At 59.2% G+C, this 17,771-nt stretch overlaps 2 protein-coding genes across 4 annotated transcripts; both read left to right on the forward strand.

Annotated features, from left to right (window-relative positions):
• CTSE (cathepsin E) lies at positions 1-4,925 on the forward strand. 2 transcript variants are annotated; one of them, XM_069770761.1, is made up of 9 exons: positions 1-462; positions 1,103-1,265; positions 2,015-2,126; positions 3,067-3,185; positions 3,278-3,477; positions 3,739-3,861; positions 3,955-4,096; positions 4,206-4,301; positions 4,501-4,925. In XM_069770761.1, the coding sequence occupies exons 1-9, from the start codon at positions 404-406 to the stop codon at positions 4,657-4,659; spliced, it is 1,173 nt and encodes a 390-aa protein (XP_069626862.1). In that variant the 5' UTR covers positions 1-403; the 3' UTR covers positions 4,660-4,925. The 2 variants fall into 2 exon arrangements, with proteins under 2 accessions (XP_069626862.1, XP_069626861.1); XM_069770760.1 differs by lacking the exons at positions 1-462; positions 1,103-1,265 and having other exon boundaries at positions 1,429-2,126; positions 4,206-4,304; positions 4,495-4,925.
• Positions 4,926-7,868: 2,943 nt separating this feature from the next.
• Positions 7,869-12,358, forward strand: RAB7B (RAB7B, member RAS oncogene family). Of its 2 annotated transcripts, none has more exons than XM_069770722.1 (6): positions 7,869-8,632; positions 9,719-9,780; positions 9,932-10,058; positions 10,344-10,559; positions 10,961-11,086; positions 11,571-12,358. In XM_069770722.1, exons 1-6 carry the CDS (start codon positions 8,459-8,461, stop codon positions 11,649-11,651), a joined length of 786 nt encoding a protein of 261 aa, XP_069626823.1. In that variant the 5' UTR covers positions 7,869-8,458; the 3' UTR covers positions 11,652-12,358. The 2 variants fall into 2 exon arrangements, with proteins under 2 accessions (XP_069626823.1, XP_069626824.1); XM_069770723.1 differs by lacking the exon at positions 7,869-8,632 and adding an exon at positions 8,690-8,991.
• The last annotated feature ends 5,413 nt before the right edge of the window (positions 12,359-17,771 follow it).

Here is a 17,771-nt window from a genome sequence, read left to right on the forward strand (position 1 = left end):
GGGGGGCTTCCACCGGCTCAGCTGGGCCGTGCGATTCCCAGTGCATAAGGGGCTGGTGCCGGGACGGACACCCCATTCTGCTCCCGCTGCGGGACCTTCGCTGGCCCCGAAAGCGGCCGACACAGCCCAGCGCCCGGCCAGTCCCCGTGTGCCCCCCTGCTCGGCCGCCACCAGCCACTCGCCCACAAAAGCAAACTTGACCCCGCTGCGCTGGCTCTGCCTCACCTGGGGCATGGCCAGTGATTCATTTCTACTGCCAAAGCCCTGTGTTGACATTGAAAGGGTGTTATCGCGGGTGCTGGTACACCGGTGAGGGTGTACCCGTTGGTATAAGAACAAAGCCGCAGCACTGCCCGTACCTGCAGACCCCAGCCGAGACCAGCACTGCCGCAGAGCCGCCGACATGAAGCACCTCCTCCTCCTCGCCATGCTCTGCCTTTCCTTGGCCAGCAGCTTGAAAAGGTAAGGGGGTCCCCCAGGGTGCACCCCAGCTCCCTGGGCTCTCGGAGGGACTTTGCCCCCAGGGTCCTGCCAGCACCGAGCACGGCAGTGATGAACGGGCAGAGTTGACACCCTGCGGCTGCACCGGCATGCAGGGACCACGCGGTGCTTTGCTGCTTTGCTCCCATCAGTCCGTCGGCTCCGTGGCCGTCTCCATCCCTCTGAGCAGACCCTGTCAGCAGCGGTGGGCTGCGGTGAGGTATGCAGGACGAGCAGCCAGCCGCAGCCGAGGTCTGTGCAAGCAGAACGGGCAGAAAATGCTGGCAGAAATTCACCTTGGCCCTGGTCCCCTCTCCCAGCCTGAAGGTCCTTTTCCATCAGTCGGTTGAGCTCCTGCCTGCCCCACTGCTGTGAGCAGGACTGCACTGAGGCGTGCGTGGTCTCCTGCCAGCTTTGCCCTTGACTTGCTGTCTCCTAAAACAGATCAAGTCCCCCATTTCGCTGCACCTCGGCTAGCAAGCGTTGCGGTGGGGAATGCAGGGGAGCAGGCTCTGGACCTGCATCCTGGCGGTGCTGGGACCCTCAGGGTGGACGTGGGGACTGCAGGACATCGGCAGCATCTGTGGCCATGGGTCAGTGACCAGGACCCTTGCTCCCCCAGGGTGACCCTGAAGCGGTACCCCTCCCTGAAGAAGTCGCTGCGGGACCGTGGGCAGCTCTCCCACTTCTGGAAATCCCACAGGCTGGACATGGTCCAGTACAGCGAGGACTGCACTGCCTTCACGGAGGCCAACGAGCCCCTCATCAACTACCTGGACGTAAGCGTGGTGGCATCGAGGGCTGGGGGGTACCGAGTCCCAGCAGCGTGCCGCAGACACACCAAAAGCACATTAGTTTGCATGAGCGGTCCCCAGTGCCCAAATGTTTCCCATAAAGCCCACGCCTGCTAACAGAGCATGCCTGCAGCCAGTGCCCCAGCGTGCCAGGGCTTGCTGCCTGCTCGCTCCTGCCTGGTCCTTTGTTCCCGGGAATGTGATGATGAGAGGGGACAAGGGACCACATTCATGGCAGCCCTCTCCCTGCCTGCTGCACTCCCCAAGCCTGCAGTGCTCTCGGGCAGACGGCGACAAGACAGGTTTTCTCCAAAACTAACATATTTCGCGTGCATCAGAGAAGACCCCACCACAAAGGACCCAGAGCCAGAGGTGGAGGGTGTTCCCCAGGCTCTTCCCATTCCCCACAGCATGAGGGTCCTGTCCCCAAAGCCCCTGCCACTGTCTGCATCCCGCTGATGAGGGTCCCCTGGGGGCCCAGCCTTCCCGCTGAATCCAGCGGAAAGAGGATGATGCCCACACCCGCCATCCTGCCTTTTGTTCTCGGCTTGCCTTAAATATTTGGCTCCTTTAATTCACCTGGCATGATGTGGCCATGACAGATCAAACTCTGCCCCGGTACCAGCCATCCCCTGCACCGAACCCCATCAGTCCTCTGCAGACACCCTGGCACAGGCTCCCCTTTGCCAGGATTTCTTGCTGTGCCAACAGCTAACGGCTCCACTCTCTGCTAGATGGAGTATTTTGGGGAGATCTCCATTGGGACCCCCCCCCAGAACTTCACCGTGATATTCGACACGGGCTCCTCCAACCTCTGGGTGCCATCTGTCTACTGCGTCAGCAAAGCCTGCGGTGAGTAGGGGCTCCCCGACCGGCCGTGTCCCCCCCAGCCGGCTGCAGTGGGACCCCGGGTGACACCCCCGGGGTGGCCCCAGAGAGGCTGAGGGGCGGTCATCAGCACACACAGCCCAGGGACCTTTGGGGGGACCTCCCCACCCAGCTGAGCCCTCCAAGGTACACACGGATAACAGAAATCCAGGGTGGGGGGTGAGCGGGGGGAGCCTCAGCGCGTTTGTTTGCTCAGGCGCAGGCGGCAGTCACAGCACCAGCACCATCAGCCCGCGGGGAGATATCGCACGTGCTCTTTAGGCCATTCTTATGGGAGAGCCTTTAAACAAACAAGCAAAGATGATAGCACATAATATAGCCTGTCAGCAAGGGGCTGGGTGGCAGGAACAAGGCGGGCACAGAGAGCATGGCACGGCTCCGGGCTGGCTGCCCAGGGGCTCGGTGGGTGACAAGCACTGGGCTTGTTCGGGCTGTCGGCGCTGAGCCGGGTCCGGCGAGTCCAGCCCTGCTGCCCTGGGATGTGGAGCATCTCCGAGCAGCCCCAGGGCTCCTCGGGTTCTTCTAACAGAGCCCAAGAGGGGTTGGGAAAAATAGCTGGATGCAGCAGTGCCCGTGGGGCTGCTTCTGTCTGTAAAACAGGAACAGCAGTGCTGATCTTCAGGTCTCATAAAAATATTGCACGAGCTAATCCCGCTCCCCTTAACAAACCTTGCATCTTTCAGGCAGACTGAAACAGGGTAAGTTTTATCCCCCCTCAAAACGCCAGCATGCCCTGCTGTCTCATGAGCAGCCCTTTCCCTCAGCAGCATGCCCACGACACAGGCATTCCGGCAATGCCACGTTGCCCCATCGGTTTGCTCCGAGACCATGGCCGGAGCTCCTGGCATCCATGGCCACGCAGATAAATAGCATCTCTGCTGACAGCTCCTGTCTCCTTCCCCAGCTAAGCACACCAAGTTTCAGCCGTCACAGTCCAGCACATACCAGGCGATAGGGACCCCCTTCTCCATCCAGTATGGGACCGGCAGTCTGACGGGGGTCATCGGATCTGACCAAGTAGTCGTGAGTCACCTTTGGTTTCTCCTGCTCTGGGTGACATGCCTGGGACTTGCCTACAGACTCAGCACCACCATCAAGCCTTCTCCTCCCCACAGGTTGAGGGCCTCACCGTGAGCAACCAGCAGTTTGCAGAGAGCGTCAGTGAACCAGGAAAAACCTTCCTGGATGCCAAATTCGATGGGATCCTGGGGCTGGCTTACCCCTCGCTGGCCGTGGATGGGGTCACCCCTGTCTTCGACAACATGATAGCACAAAATCTGGTGGAGCTGCCCATGTTCTCCGTCTACCTGAGCACGTATGGACACGGATTTGCTCCGGGCTTTTGCCTAGACTCAGGCATTGCTTTTAGAGGGAGCTGCTAAAATAAGGATGTTTTACTGAGATAGTAAAAGGTTTTTTTGGTACCATGCCGAGCATCGCACAGCTCAGGCCTTACAGGAATAAAGCAAATGACCTTAAGCATTTGTGGGAAGCGAGTGGGTATAAATCCACCCATTTAAAATGCAATGTGCAAAGTAAAAGAGAGGAAATCCCTCACATCTCCTCCTCCCTCCAGGAATCCTGAATCCTCCGTGGGAGGAGAACTGCTTTTTGGTGGCTTCGACCCCTCTCGCTTCACGGGGACCCTGAACTGGGTGCCGGTCACCCAGCAAGGGTACTGGCAGATCCAGTTGGACAAGTGAGTGGTGCTGGGCAGGGAGGGAAGGGTTGGGCTGGAGCAGGGGAGCAGGACAAGTCCCTCCTGGTCCTTTTCTCTTTCCTCCTCCTCCAGCATCCAGCTGGATGGGACAGTGGCTTTCTGCGTGAACGGCTGCCAGGCCATCGTGGACACCGGGACGTCGCTCATCACAGGTCCCACCAAGGATATAAAAGAATTGCAAAACTATATTGGTGCCACACCTGTGGATGGAGAGGTGAGAGCGAGGGTGGGGAGAGGAGGGGGGGCAAAGCCCTGGGACCCCCATCCCGCCAGGAGGGACCTGCCGTGGACCAGCACCGCTGAGCCCCCCGGCTGTTTCGCAGTACGCCGTGGAGTGCAGCAACCTCAACGTGATGCCCGACGTGACCTTCACCATCAACGGGCTCCCCTACACGCTCAGTGCCCAGGCCTACACCCTCATGGTACGGCTGCAATTCCCAATGGCTCCGGGGACAAAGGTGGCCCAGAGCCACGCCGGGAGCTGAGCCACGAGTCCCAGCGGGTTCAAGCCCCGCTGCTTCGTGCATGGGACCTGCAGTCACCATTCCTGCATGTTTCCATGTGCATGAGGCTCTCGGGTTTGTCCCCAGCTTTGCATTTCTCCTTTCCCAGGAGTACAGCGACAACATGGCCTTCTGCACCAGTGGCTTCCAGGGGATGGACATTGCCCCTCCTGCCGGACCCCTCTGGATTTTGGGTGACGTTTTCATCCGTCAGTTTTACTCCGTCTTTGACCGTGGAAATAACAGGGTGGGGTTGGCCCCTGCCACCCCTTAGGGCTGTGGCATCCCATGGGGCAGGAGGGGAACGGAGCCGCTGGGCTGCTGCCCTCGGGCAGGGCAGGGGATTTCACCGCTGCATTGGTGTCCCTGGAGGTGATGAAGACACCTGGGGACTGGGGCTGAAGAGCCCAGCAGAAGTTCAGTCCACACCAGGAAGCCATTTAATAACGAATATAAAAATGTCTTGAGCAGGTCTGTGATCTGCTTTGCAGATTCTCTTTCTTCACACACGGGTCAATAAAAGCTTTAATAAAACAAAACCTGCCACGCTCATGTTGTAATTAGCACAGCAGCAACCCTGCAGATCTCGACTGGGTTGCACTGGAGTGTTAAATCCTCCTTGCCCAGACCCTGCCCTCCTCCCTGGTGAGCTAAAAGCCTCGGTGCAGCCACGGCACTGCCGGGGCTGCGCGCCCGATGTTACCGGAGTTTCCCTGCTCTGGAGGGAGCCTTGGTGGTGCAGGAGATGCTGGATCTGACAGGTTGGCCTCCGTGGTCCTTAGCTGGGATTTCCAGCCGGGCAGAAGAGAACACTTTGCTCGGGTAGGGCAGAAAGTCCCCAGAGCCGGCTCTGGGCATCCCTGAGCTCCCTGCTGAGCCCGAAAGGTAACGAGGAGACTGGAGAGACCCTGGGGCTCTTTCTGTGCCACAAAACTCCCGGAACAACGGGTGATTTCCAGTGAATTTTGCTTTGATCCCCCGGGGCGCTTGCAAAGACAACGTGGTTGGTGGGTGCACGAAGCGAGAGAGGCCAAACCAGCTGCCAAGTTCTGCAACCTGCGGCTGGGCTGGCTGGGAGGGTGGCAGGGGCTGGGGGGGCTGTGAGGGCCAGCGGGGGGCTGCGGGGGGCCGCTGGCCACGGGGGTCCCCCAGGAGTCACTGCGGCGCATGTGACTTGCTGACGGTGCAAGAGATGCGGGAGAAAGCATGAGCAATCGTGGCTCATGCATGAGGCATCCCGAAACACGCATGGAAGGCAGCGAGAAAGGGAAGCACAGAGAAGGGTTATTTTTATCCGTGCCTTTGCTCAGCTTTCCTGAAGTGAGGCCCTGCAGAGGGCTGGCATCGAGGTCGAGGTGCCAGGGCCCCCGTGGCCAGGGCCAGGCTTCGTGCCTGCTGCATCTTTCCCAGACTGGAGGGTTGGGTCTGCGAGCGCTGGAAAATTCAGATCTGATTGTAAACTTTGCGGCTCAGCCTTGTCGTTTGCAAGAGAAGAAGATATCTGCCTTACTCAGAAACATTGATTGTGCCACTGACCAGCATATGGTTTCTGTAACCGGTTCCTGTATTGACTTCACCTCAGCTGTGCTTTCCCCAGGCACGACACAGATAAGATGCCAGGGCAGCTGGACAAAGGTCTCCTCTCCCTCTTCCAGCTTAACTCTCAGCACGCCAAGGTGCTGCTGGGCACCAGCCCATCACCGCAGCTGTAGGCAGCAGGGGAGCAACCAGCTTCCCCAGCATGATGAGGGACCACTGGCCGGCAGCCAGAGGTGGCCCAGCCTGGACTCGATCAGGACTGCTCCGGTGCAACGTGCTCTTGGGATCCCAGAGCATGCCACGTCTTCCTGGCAGGTTTTGGGGGGTCCTCTCCAGCCCTCCTCCCCACCCACGGCAGATGCTCAGGGGATGTTGCTCCAGCAAATACAGAGCATCCCAATAGGGAGCAACCCGCCTCCCGCTGTCCCCCGGGGAGCAGAGGTGGCTGAACAGCCGTAGGGAACAGTTTAGTCACTTGGATGCCTTTTAGCTTTCTTCCCCTTCCCTCACTGTCACTGCCCTGCAAGTCTTGCTGCTGGGAACAGCCCGTCCTCTCCTTGTCCACACGAGCCTTTCCTCTGGACGTGGCAGTCCCAGCCTGTGTTTCGTCGTCTCCTAGCTGCGAGATCTTCCTCATAGTCACAGGGCACAAAACCCCATGTTTTTTTCCTCAGAATTGCTGACTTGGTGAAGCAATCAGGACAGGGTTGTAGCTGTGGTTGCAGGAGCTGCTGAGCAACAATTTGGCCATCACCTCCTCTAAACCACTGCTCCCACTGCTCCCACCGCCTTCATGTGGGGCGAAGCTCACACCAGGAGCTGTAAGGAGAGCAGGAGCTTTGGGAAAATACCTTTTCTTGTGAAATCAAACAAAAGCTGGAGCCGGCGCTGAGCCCGGGCTGGGCGCCCTAATGGGTATGGCCCCTCCTGCCCAGAAGCAGAAGTGGCTGCGAGCATCGGCTGTAGCAATGTGACCACAAACCCCATCTCCACCAGCGTGGAGCGGCACCAATCATCTGACCGGGTGAGCAACCTCCATCCCACCGGGCTTGGAGGGACACGCGGAGAGGAATGAGGGCAGAAGTAGTCGGGGGGGGAGGTTGGACAACAGAGTCTTGCTGCAAGGGCAAAGGTGAAGCGGCATGATGAAAATAGGCTGAAAACAGGGAGTAAGGGAAACATCAGCCTTTTACCCACCACCGGTGAGAATTGGCTCAGGTGCTTCTCCTGCCTCATCCCAGCTCCTCCCTGCGCTTGCCCTGTGGGGGGAAAAAAACAGATTTTTCTGGCCAGACAGGTCCCAAAATTACACCTGGGAAGGAGGAGGAGAAGGGCTGCCCTGCTGAGTGCAGCGATCTTCCCTGAGATCCCATAAGGGATGACTACAGAAAAAAAAAAAAAAAGTCTACAAAAATGAGGCAGCCAGTGGGAAAGCAAAAGCCAGTGGTCTCAGAGGGACCCCATGCCTGGGGACGCGGGGGGGACACCCAGGTTCCCCCTGTGTCCCCAGGCGCAGGGTGCCTCTGAGGCCACCAGCTGTTGTTGTTCAGGCTGAGGGAGCCAGGAGGGTTCACAGATGGAGGGGACACCCCTCTCCCAGTGCAAACCCCAGATCCTACTGAATTCTTGGGAAAGGCTCAGGAGCTGTCCTTGCACACCGGGGAGCACAGCTCTGCCTTTGCAGCCACAGCCAAGTAGGTTTTCCCACGTCAAAGAGCTGTGGCCACCAGCCTGATGCTCAGAGAGACATCCAGAGGCTTCCTCGGTTGCTCCATGGTGGCAGCTGAGATCCCCAAAATCCCACTTGAAGTTTGAACACATCAACCTCCAGGAGCTGCCACCAGGTCTCATTACTGGGGCTCCCATCCTGACATGGTCCCCTCCTTTTGGGGTGCTTGCGGGATGCTGGCATTGACCATGGGTGTGGGGTGGGAGCCCCTAAGACTGGGCATTGCAGGGACGTGGCCCAGTGTACTGAGGGGCTGCAAACACTCCGGCTTTCCATCCTGCCCCTCTCCTGCCTGCAAAAGGAGACGAAGCCGCACAGAGCCCACAGCCCCCTCAAATGGACCCCTGCCCATCTGCTCCCCCCTCTCTGCTGGACCAAGCCCCCAGCCCAACCTCCCCTGCCACCATCCCCCACTGTTCCCAGCTCCTGAAGCCACTTATCCCATCCCACGCTATCATCTGAGCTGCCTGAGCAAAGTCCAGGGTGGCTCCCACGGGCTCCAGGGATGCTGCTGATAGCCCTGCCAGGCTTTTGTTCTCAACCCTAAGTAATTACTGGCAGGAACACAGATAAGGAGTCCTGGGGAGGTGGGTAAAAGGTACTGGGGGATCCTGAGCAAGAGAAGAGGCCAAAAGTCAATGCCAAAGCCCAGGGGATGAGGGGAGCCTTGTTCTCTTTCCTCTATCAGAGTCTGAGCAGGGGAGAGCCTGGCAGAGCCCCAGAGCCGAGGGAAACGCCGTGACATCCCAGCACCCGCCCGTGGCTCCTCCGCCGGCTCCGGCAGGATCTCGGCCCCTTTCTGCTGATGTCACGGTGCGGGGCCCCACAGCCGCCTTCCCCAGGCGGCGAGCAGGCGGGAATCAGCGCCGGAGCCGGCCGCCCTTTCCTGGATCCTCCTCTTTCATCTCTTCCGTCCCCGGGACGCAGGCTGGAAAGGAGCCGAGAGCCTTGGCCGCCCGGCAGACGGATGCCCCGGCAGGTGAGTGCACTGCCCTCCAGCCCCCGGGGCTGCGGCCGAGACCACGGCTGAGCAGGGGATCCCCAGAGCAACAGCCGGTGGGCAAAAACATTGGGAAACTCCATTTTGAGTTTAAAACCGCCTGGCCTCCGAGAAAGCTGTCCAGCGCTAGCAAAAAGACTGGAAAGTTTGTGTATGCTGAGACATGAAGCTCTGCCTGTGCCAAAGATGCTGCCCACGGCCGGGCTGGGGTGGCAGAGGGGGTGCGGGAGAGCCTGGACCCCACGGCCGAGAGCCGCCCTGGCAGGGGCGATGTGCCAAGGGGGAATGGCACAGGACTGGCCAACGCATCGGGGAAAAATGCAGAGATGAGGCTGTCAGTAAGTATTTCCATCTGCACCTTGGCCAGTGCTCTGCCTGACGCTGCCACATGGACGGGGCTGCTGAGACCACCGGAGGATGCTCGTCCCTGCCTGGGGAGGGGGTTTGCTGGAGGTGCTTGGGGCTCCTGCCTCTGGATCGCCGGGCACAGAGCACGTGGGGACACCAGGACATGTTGGGGATGCAGCCTGCGGGGAGTCTTTTGGGGTGCTCCCAGGCTGGGTGGCATCCCTGGGCTGTGCTTGGGGTACCCAGGAAAGTCCAGCTGACCATGGTCTTCTTTAATAACTGTAATTTTCCCCAGGACCCCCGGTGTGTGCCAGGTTTAGGGGGAGGGATTGCACTTTAGAGGGAGAGGGAGAGGCAGGGAAGTTAGTTGCTCACAGCAGCTTTTAATGGCGATGATTTGGTGTGGTGCGGTGGCGTGTCTGGACGTGCACCGGCACCTTGGGAGCCGGTCCCGGGCGGTGACGTGGGCCGGGCTCAGCACGGGGGTTTCTGCCCCCACCACCGCCAGGACGTGAGTGCATCTGGGTCCTGGCATGGCACGGACACGGTGCTGGCACGGTGAGGACACGGCAGCATCCAGGGCCCCAGCACGGCTGGGGTGGGAGTGGGGAGAGGCCGTGGGGAGCAGCGGCTGCTCCCACACCTCCACCAGTGCCGCAGGGCTCACCGGGAGCCAGTCCCATCTCCACAGCTGGGTGACCCCCTCTTGTCCCGCAGGGCTTGTCCATGGATGCCAGCAAGAAGGTGGATCTGAAGATAATTATCATAGGAGCTCTGGGGTAAGGAGCGGTGCTGGTGATGGGAGGGAAGCCCCACGTGTGCACTGGCCCGGGACCCTGTGGGTACGCAGCCCCTGTCCTTGCTGCAACAGACCCCCTGAGCCCGGCTTTGCAGTGCAAATCCTCACCCACGTCCCTTACCTCCCACCAGCGTGGGCAAAACCTCCCTCCTGCACCAGTACGTGCACAAGACTTTTTACGAAGATTACCGCACCACGCTGGGTGCCAGCATCCTGACCAAAGTCCTCGCGGTGGACAACACCCCCCTGAAACTGCAGGTGAGAGGGGCTGGGATTGCCCAGGGTGCCCACCCCAATCCCATGGGCATGTGTGTGCCACCATGTCCTGCTGTCCCCAAATGCCTACAGGTGTCATGAGGTGTGGGGCTGGATTTGCAGGGCCTGATTTTCAGCAGCCCCAAGCATCCATGAACCATACTGAAATCCCACAGGAGTTTTGGGGGCTTAGCGCTCCCTGAAGCTGGTCCTCTGAGCTTAACAGAGCACAGGGCTGCAAACGCTCGTGCATGTCGTGTGTCTGTACTCATGCCATTCTCTCCCTAGATCTGGGACACAGGGGGACAAGAGCGATTCCGGTCCATGGTGTCGACCTTTTACAAAGGCTCGGACGGCTGCGTGCTGGCCTTCGACGTGACAGACAGGGAGTCATTTGAGTCCCTAGACAACTGGAGAGATGACTTTCTGGAGAAGGTCATTCCAAGGGAGCAAGATTTCCCCATGGTCGTGTTGGGGAACAAAATAGACATCTGCGATCGGCAGGTAAGGGTGGAGGAGAGACAGTGGGGTGCGTGGACTGGGATGCCTTAGTGCCCCAATGGCTTACAAGCGCTGATCCTTTGCCTGCAGAACCAGCCTTCTTCTGATGCTCACATGAAAACCAGGGCTTCTGGGCAAGGAGCTGCTGAGCACCCGGTGCTGCCGCCTCCCCCATGCCTCTCGGAGGGCATAAGCAGCATCCCCCCACTGCCCTTCACGGCAGAGATTGTCCTCACTGAAGACAGCAGGAATTAAGTGTCTCAGTTAGTTGCCTGCACTGCCAGCACCCTGCCCTCTCTCCGCAGTGCCTGGGTGGGCGAGGAGGGTCCCCTCTGCCAACTCACCAGCAGCTCCAGGCAGCCCTGCGCCAGGCTGGGTTGGGGCTCCATCCTCCTTTCCCACAGGTGCCCAAGGAGATTGCCTCAGCCTGGTGCAAGGAGAAAGACATCCCTTATTTTGAAGTCAGTGCCAAGAACAACATCAACGTCGCAGAGGCTTTCGAGACCCTCGCAAAGCAGGCGTTAACGACGGTGAGCATCGCTCCTGCACCAAGCCTGTGTGGGCAGCAGGGATTTCGGGTGGGAGCTGGACTCAGCCACCCCCCCCCGAGCTGATCTGACAGACCCTCCCAGCTCACCCTCTGATGCAGAATATCTTCTATTTCTAACGTGTAGGAGAGCCCCAGGAAAGAGAATGCATCAGTGTTTGATTTCTTAAAATAGATCTTAATCCAGTTAGAAAAGAATAAGAATCGCTATTTCTCTTTGCCCATGGTGACGGGACCGGGTGTGAGGCACCGCACAGCGCACCAGCGCTGTCCTCTAGTGGCCACCCCGTGGGGACCATCGTGTCCCCACACTAAGCAAGTGGGATAGCCCTGCTCCCTGGCTGAGCCAGGTGGCTTTTCCCCGGATTTTGTCTTTTGAACCTGTGCTCCTCGGTCCTTAAGTCCACTCAGGCTGGCGCTGAGCTGGCATCACTCACCCTTTCTCTTCTCTGGTGTTTTTTTTCCAGCATAAAGGGATTTTTGAGAGCTATTTAACCGACTCCATCAAACTCACTCCCAACGACAAGCCCAAGAAGAGCTGCTGCTGACCCCGGGCACGCTGCCATGCTCCGGGCTGTCCTGCGCAAACACGGCCCAGGTGTGCTGGACCCCACAATGCCCAAGGCTGGAGCCCTGCCCGGGGGGTCCGTGCCCCCCGTCTGCCCCAGCCCAGCCGCAGAGGGTGGCCAAGCCAGGGCACAGGACGGCCACTGCTCGATGTGCCGGGTCCGGCTGGCTGCGCATCCCGGGACTTGCCGCTTCCTGCGTCTCCGGAGCTGCTCTCCCAAACCAGCAGCCTCCCAAATGGCCGCTGCATCACAGTGGCCTCGTCCCCCTCGATCCGCTGCTGTCTGGCACCCGAGCGGGCGATCCCCTGCGGTGACGGTGCTGGGGAGCTGGGCAGTGCTCCTGATGCCTTTCCAGAGACCACGACCTTGGCCCCATGGGTGACCCTTCCCCACGCGTGGACTGGTGGCCCCACGGCACTCACGGTGCTCACGGTGCGTAGGGGCTGTCCTGGGGGGAGAAGTGGGGCTGGTGGCCACGGCACAGGCGTGAGAGCAGCCGGGTCCCCTCCCGGGCTCAGCCGCTGTGGACGTAACCCTTCCGTGCCTCAGTTTCCCCTGCTCTCATGCACACCCCCTGTCAAACACCTTCCACCTCCCGCCTCACTGGTGAGGATGCTCTGTAAAGCACTTTGTCAGGGACTCTTTTTTTTAAAAAAAGGAAATTAAATATTTCATTTTTATTTATATATATGTGTCGCAAAATGCTACTGTGGTCCGGCAGCAGGAGGACGGGGTGGGGACTCAGGACTCCTGCGCTGTCCTGTGGGCCATGCTCCAGCCTTTCCTCCGGCGAGGCCAGGAGCTCTAAGCTTGTGCCAGCTTCTTGGAGCAAGGGGATGCATTTTGGGGCTGGATTTTTTTTTCCAGTGAAAGGGTGTGCGGTGGTGGCGTGGAAGCCTGGCCGGGGCGGCTGTCGGCAGAGGGAGCCCGCTGGGAGCCGAGCCGAGCACCGGCTTCCCTTCTTGCATCTATCCCGCTCCTGCTTGGGCACCTTCGAGAAGCCGTGTCAAGGCACAGGCTGGGGCTGGCGAGGTGGCCATGGCCACCCCGTGCCACCTTCCCTGTGGCCTTGGGAGCCGCATCCCTGGGGCTGCGGCACCCCCGCTCACTGCAGAGCCATAGGGTTGGATGGACTCAGGGAGACCCCCGGGTGGGCACCCTGCCCCGTGGGTCTCCGTTGGTCCTCCTGCCCTCTCTCCACCCTCCTCCAGACCCATCCACGCCGATGGCAGTGGTCCTGCAGAGCTTCCCAGGGGCCGTGGGGGCTCTTGCCCTGGCATCGCCCAGACCTTTCCATGAGCGGCAGCCCCATCGTGGCTGTTCCCCACCCAGGACCATCGAGCTGTGCTGGGGACAGCACCCGTCCGTGGCAGTGGCAGGGCATGGGGCTGGCGGGTGCGTGCAGGCAGGGCGAAACCTGAGGGGGGGCTCGGCACGGGGGGCCACAACGCCGTAATTAGACAGCCAGTCTCCAGAGAGGCACGTAGAGGTGTTCCCACCCTCCTCCTTGTGCAACACTCAGCCTGTTTATTTGGGCACCAGGCCGGGGAAAGGATTTGTCCCTTAATATTGGGAGGAGAGGGGCATTAACTATTTCCTCCCCAAGCTCCGCACGCTCTTTCCCCCTGCATCCCCCGAGGCACCTCCCCAGTGCTGGCTGGTGCAGCCCCAGTCCCCAGCTGGTCTCTGCAGCCTGCCCGGAGCCCCCGTCCCGGCACAGCTCTGGGCTGAGCATCAGCCAGTGCGCTCGGCCAGGTCTGTTTGGATGGCAGGCTGTGTCAATAGCGATGTTGTTTCTAATTACACCCTTCCAGCGGCAGCTCTCAGTGCTGGAGGCAGATGCAAACTTGATCTGTTTTACTCCAGCAAGCAGTTATTTGGACACCCAGCACTGAGCAGGTCGAACAAACGCACTCAGTGGAGCGGGTGCTCCCTCAGCCGGGGCTGAGTAGCCACTGGCATGTGCCTGGGGCTACCGTGGGTGCCAAAGCCCGTGAGCGGCAGGAGCCGGAGCCAGGCAGGAGCTGCAGGTTTGGCTTGGGGGTCCACCTGCAGACCGGGCTGCTCTGGCAAGGTCACGGGCAGGAGCGTGTCGCAGCACCCAGTCGAGCTGGGGTCAGACCTTCGACTGCAGGCACAGCTTGCTCCAGAGCCCTTGTTCAGGCTCTGAGATGCTGGGCTTGAGCTGAGGGGAATGGAGAATAGCGGGGCCCGAGCACTTTGTGTGGCCATGGAGCATCATTCCAGACACAGGAATTAAGACTGCATAAGAGATTGCAACCTCGGGAGCTGGCAGGATCTCTAATGGCATCACCACCCTATAGAGACCCCAGTTAACATACCTTGCAGATGTGCAGGACCACGCTGGAGCCGACCGCAGCTATCCAGCCTTTCTTCTCCCTCTACCACTGGTGTGGTCTTGCCAGCCCGGCAGCTCTGGGACAGTCGGGATCGCTCCGGGAATGCTTCCTCCAGGAAGACCGGGAGACTGAGTGGGGTGGCACCGCGCCAGGCAGGATGCTGGCAGGAGCGGCCAGAGGTGCTAAGCTGGTAATACTATCCCGTGGCCGAAACTTGATAAAGGACAGGGGGAGGTTTGTAACGCACGGGATTAACAAGGTCAGCTCAAGATTTTCTCAGGGTGAAAATCAAAGGGAAAAATATTTGCCTTGTGTGACTCAGTGAGTTCCTGTGCAGTCAGTGGTACCAGCTCACCCCAGCGGAGGGCCTGGCCCATGGCGATAGTGAAGAAACCAAATCAACCCGAGCTCTTGCCCTCCCGCTGTCCTACCCCACACTGCCGTATTTAGTAAGTCAGAGATACTTTGCAGCCGTGATGCTGGGCTCTGCGCTTCACTCAGCTTGGCCAGCTCAGCCAGGCTGTACCTCTGCCTTTACAGTTTTCATTCACTGATCAAAGCTACACACAAAAATGGGTAAAAGCCCAGCCTGAGGATGCCAATCACCAAACGGAAACCATCCCTACCCTGTCGGCATGTACAGAAGAGCTGCCCTTTGTATTTGCAGAATTAGCACCTGACACTCACCCTAAATCCTTGACTCCCCACTGCAGTTTGCTTCAGCGCTTCTGAGGTTTAATGACTCCTAACAGCTCTTCCACCCCCCGCCATCCCATGTGCTCTAAAAATGCAGCATGCGCTCCATTTTATCTCGTGTAACCAGACTGGTTGAGTTCTGACTGGTTCCAGGTGTGGGAGTCTGGTTAGAGCCTGTGGGTTTGCATTGCAAACTGCCTCTTTGCAGCGCTGACAGATAGCGGCTCCTCTGCAGCAACTTGCCTGCAGACATGTCCCAGCAGTCCAGGGACAGGCAGCAGTGTCTGTCCGTCCACCCCAGCCTGCGGCACCCGGTGCCAGGTGGAATTAAATTCTCTTACTGAACTTGTGATAACTAAAATAAAGGCACTGCAAAGTAGCTTAAAAAGCTGCAAAGCAGATTTTAAAAAAATCAAGTTTTCCTGTTCCATAGGAGAAGCCCCATTAACCCGGAGCTGGGATTGAGAGTAACACAGCGGTTTCAGTCACTTTACGATGTTGGTCTTAAAAGCAAACCCGACAAACCCCAGAGGTTCAAAGTTACAGGTAACCTTTCAAGAACTACAAACACGAAAAATAAAATCATGGCATCACGCAAAGCCTTACCTCTGCCCTCTAGTGCAACCGGGCAGCAGGTATGCAACTGCAGCTGCAGGGTGTCAGCCCAGATTTTTGCAGGCTACGTGTGCCATACTTGGACGCGCCTGGTCCCTCGCGTGCGGCAGCACCAGCCCCGTGCCGGGCACCGCTCGCTCATTAACGAAGGGTTTGGTGGCGTGGTGTGGCTGGGCACAGAGCAGCGCCGGAGCATCCCGCGGCACACTGGCACCTCTTTACATGAGCATGGCTGATGCTGTTAATTATTTGAATGACTATTCTTTGTTTCTTCAATCACTGCCCCATTATTCCACCTCAACCGACCAGCAGCGAGCCTGTTGCGGGTGACACCAATGGGATTTATGTGACTGTCCCCCCCGCAACTGCCAGGGACGTTCAATTAGCCCCTGCTTGAAGCCATCCCCTTGCCTTCTGCTTCATTCTCCACCTATTCACGGCAAATATTGATGCTTCTCCTTCAAACCCATCACACGGGAGCTTTTGTTACCGCGTCCCAGCTGCGGCGAGCGTCCACTCGAAGGGTCGTGCGGGGCCGCGGGGGCTCTGCCCAGCCCCGGGGGCTGCGAGTGGCAGGGCTGGGGGACGCAGCAAGTCTGCGAGCCAGCACGTAGAGAGGATTAAGGGCTGTGGCCAGTCCCCCAGTCAGCTAAGGTACATGCTGAAGTCAGCAGCGAGCCTGAGCCTCGGGCGTCCTTCCCGCAGCGCACGGGACAGCAGCAAAGTGCAGTCTGCTGGGATGGGCAGGTTTGCCCCAGCCAGCCTGGCACAGGGCTGCAACACGGTCCTGTGGGGCACTAGCTAGGGCAGTGCTCTGCTTGGAGGGTTTTTCCAGCCTTTTTTGCAGTCGATATGCATTTTGCAAAGCCCTCCAGAAAGGCCGAGTGCTGTGGAGAGGGTCCTGTGCGTGGGCCAGACCCACAGGCAAGGCACGGACAGGAGTAACGGCAGCAAAAGCAACTTGGAGAAATCCAAGCAAAAGCAGTGGGCAGCTCGGCAGTGACCGAGGCAGGATCGAGCGCGCAGTGGTGCTCGCCACGGGGTGGATGTGGCCTTTTGCGCAGGGGTGGACATTGCCTTCACTAAGGACTTTCGGTACTATCTGCGCCTGGAGAGTGGGAGCAGCTTCAGCCTCCTGCTGGTGTGTACCTGCTGCCTGATGAGGAGCTCACTGCCCCCAAATTCCTGTCCTTTTGGCTTGAGATGGGCCAGACTCTGTCCTGCATGAACGAGCAGCTCCTCAGAGCGTGGACAGATGCGAACCATGGTGACTTGCAACCTTTCCCTCACGCTGACCGAAGGGAAAGTGCAGACATACTTCTTCTTCTTGAGCACCGTTGGGTCTTGCAAAGCACAGCCTGCGTGAGGCCACCAGCATCCCTGGGGACATGGCCAGACCAGACCAGGAGCCCCGGGCACGCGTGGACCAAGGCTGCAGCCTCCCACCGAACCCCAGACGAGGCTTGGGGCCGAGAATCACAGTCCCACCAGATTTCACCCAGGCATTGCATCCCTCTGGCCCGAAATGATTTATTTAGCTTTAAATGCCTGCTGCCCACTGGCTCTTTCGAGGCAGACTGGCAGCCTGAGCTGGGTCCTGGCCTCGTGCCACCGGCACCCGGCCATCGGCAACACCCTGCCTAAAACTTCTGAAAAAGCCCAAGCGGGCTGCCAGCTCTTTCACCTAAAGGCTGGATCCTGATCTCTCTAACCAGGGGCAACAGGACCTCCATCGCAGCCATCCTCACTTTAAACACCTGAGTACTTCTGAAGATACTGACCTCAGAGCCCTGAACAATGAGATGTTTTATCTCCCATCACTGAGGTTTGAGCATTTTGGCCTTAATGAGTTGCCCAAGGCCACGTAGCAGGCAGTGAGGCACAAACGGGATGGCTCCTGCTGTGCCAGGACCCCCTTTGCTTTCCACGCACACCCCCGCTGCTCCTGCGGCTTCCCCGGCTTTGCACTGCCTTGCACAAGCGCTGGTGTAAAGGACGGAGCAGCTGCACGTTGCTGAGCTTCTCCCAAACTCCTCCGCACACTTTCCCACATTTTTGGGGGGAAAGATTCCTCTTTGCTTTTTTTTTTTTTTTTCCTAATTGGAAAGCCTCCCTTTACTGGAATTCTATTGTGCAAAAAAGCCTCATTTTGGTTGACTCTCCTAATTCACAGAGTGGACAGAAAGCCTCGAGGGGGGAAGCAATGAGCGGTTGTGGGGGGGAAGCAGAGCCCGGAGCCAGCCCCAAGCCTGGATTCCAGGCGAGCGGGATCCTCCGCACGGCAGCCTGCGGGCTGGGGAGCTATCCTGCCAGCGGTAAGGCCCCCCCGGCCACGGAGCTGCTGCAACGCCATGCATTTTTGACTGAAGGTGTGGGCTGGGGCTGCTCCCCACCCAGCCCCTGGGAGCAGCTCGCCCCGCTGCTGAGC

The sequence above is a fragment of the Haliaeetus albicilla genome, chromosome 26, assembly GCF_947461875.1.
Source record: "Haliaeetus albicilla chromosome 26, bHalAlb1.1, whole genome shotgun sequence".
NCBI lineage: Eukaryota > Metazoa > Chordata > Aves > Accipitriformes > Accipitridae > Haliaeetus > Haliaeetus albicilla.

What these genes read in the sequence shown, in the direction of transcription:
- RAB7B (XM_069770722.1), top strand. Translation starts at nt 8,459, where the DNA reads ATGTCACGGTGCGGGGCCCCACAGCCGCCTTCCCCAGGCGGCGAGCAG. An exon ending in GCAGACGGATGCCCCGGCAG is followed by an intron (nt 8,633 to 9,718) that starts GTGAGTGCACTG and finishes CTTGTCCCGCAG; the next exon opens with GGCTTGTCCATGGATGCCAG. An exon ending in ACACCCCCCTGAAACTGCAG is followed by an intron (nt 10,059 to 10,343) that starts GTGAGAGGGGCT and finishes TTCTCTCCCTAG; the next exon opens with ATCTGGGACACAGGGGGACA.
- CTSE (XM_069770761.1), top strand. Translation starts at nt 404, where the DNA reads ATGAAGCACCTCCTCCTCCTCGCCATGCTCTGCCTTTCCTTGGCCAGC. An exon ending in TTGGCCAGCAGCTTGAAAAG is followed by an intron (nt 463 to 1,102) that starts GTAAGGGGGTCC and finishes TTGCTCCCCCAG; the next exon opens with GGTGACCCTGAAGCGGTACC. An exon ending in TCGGATCTGACCAAGTAGTC is followed by an intron (nt 3,186 to 3,277) that starts GTGAGTCACCTT and finishes TCCTCCCCACAG; the next exon opens with GTTGAGGGCCTCACCGTGAG.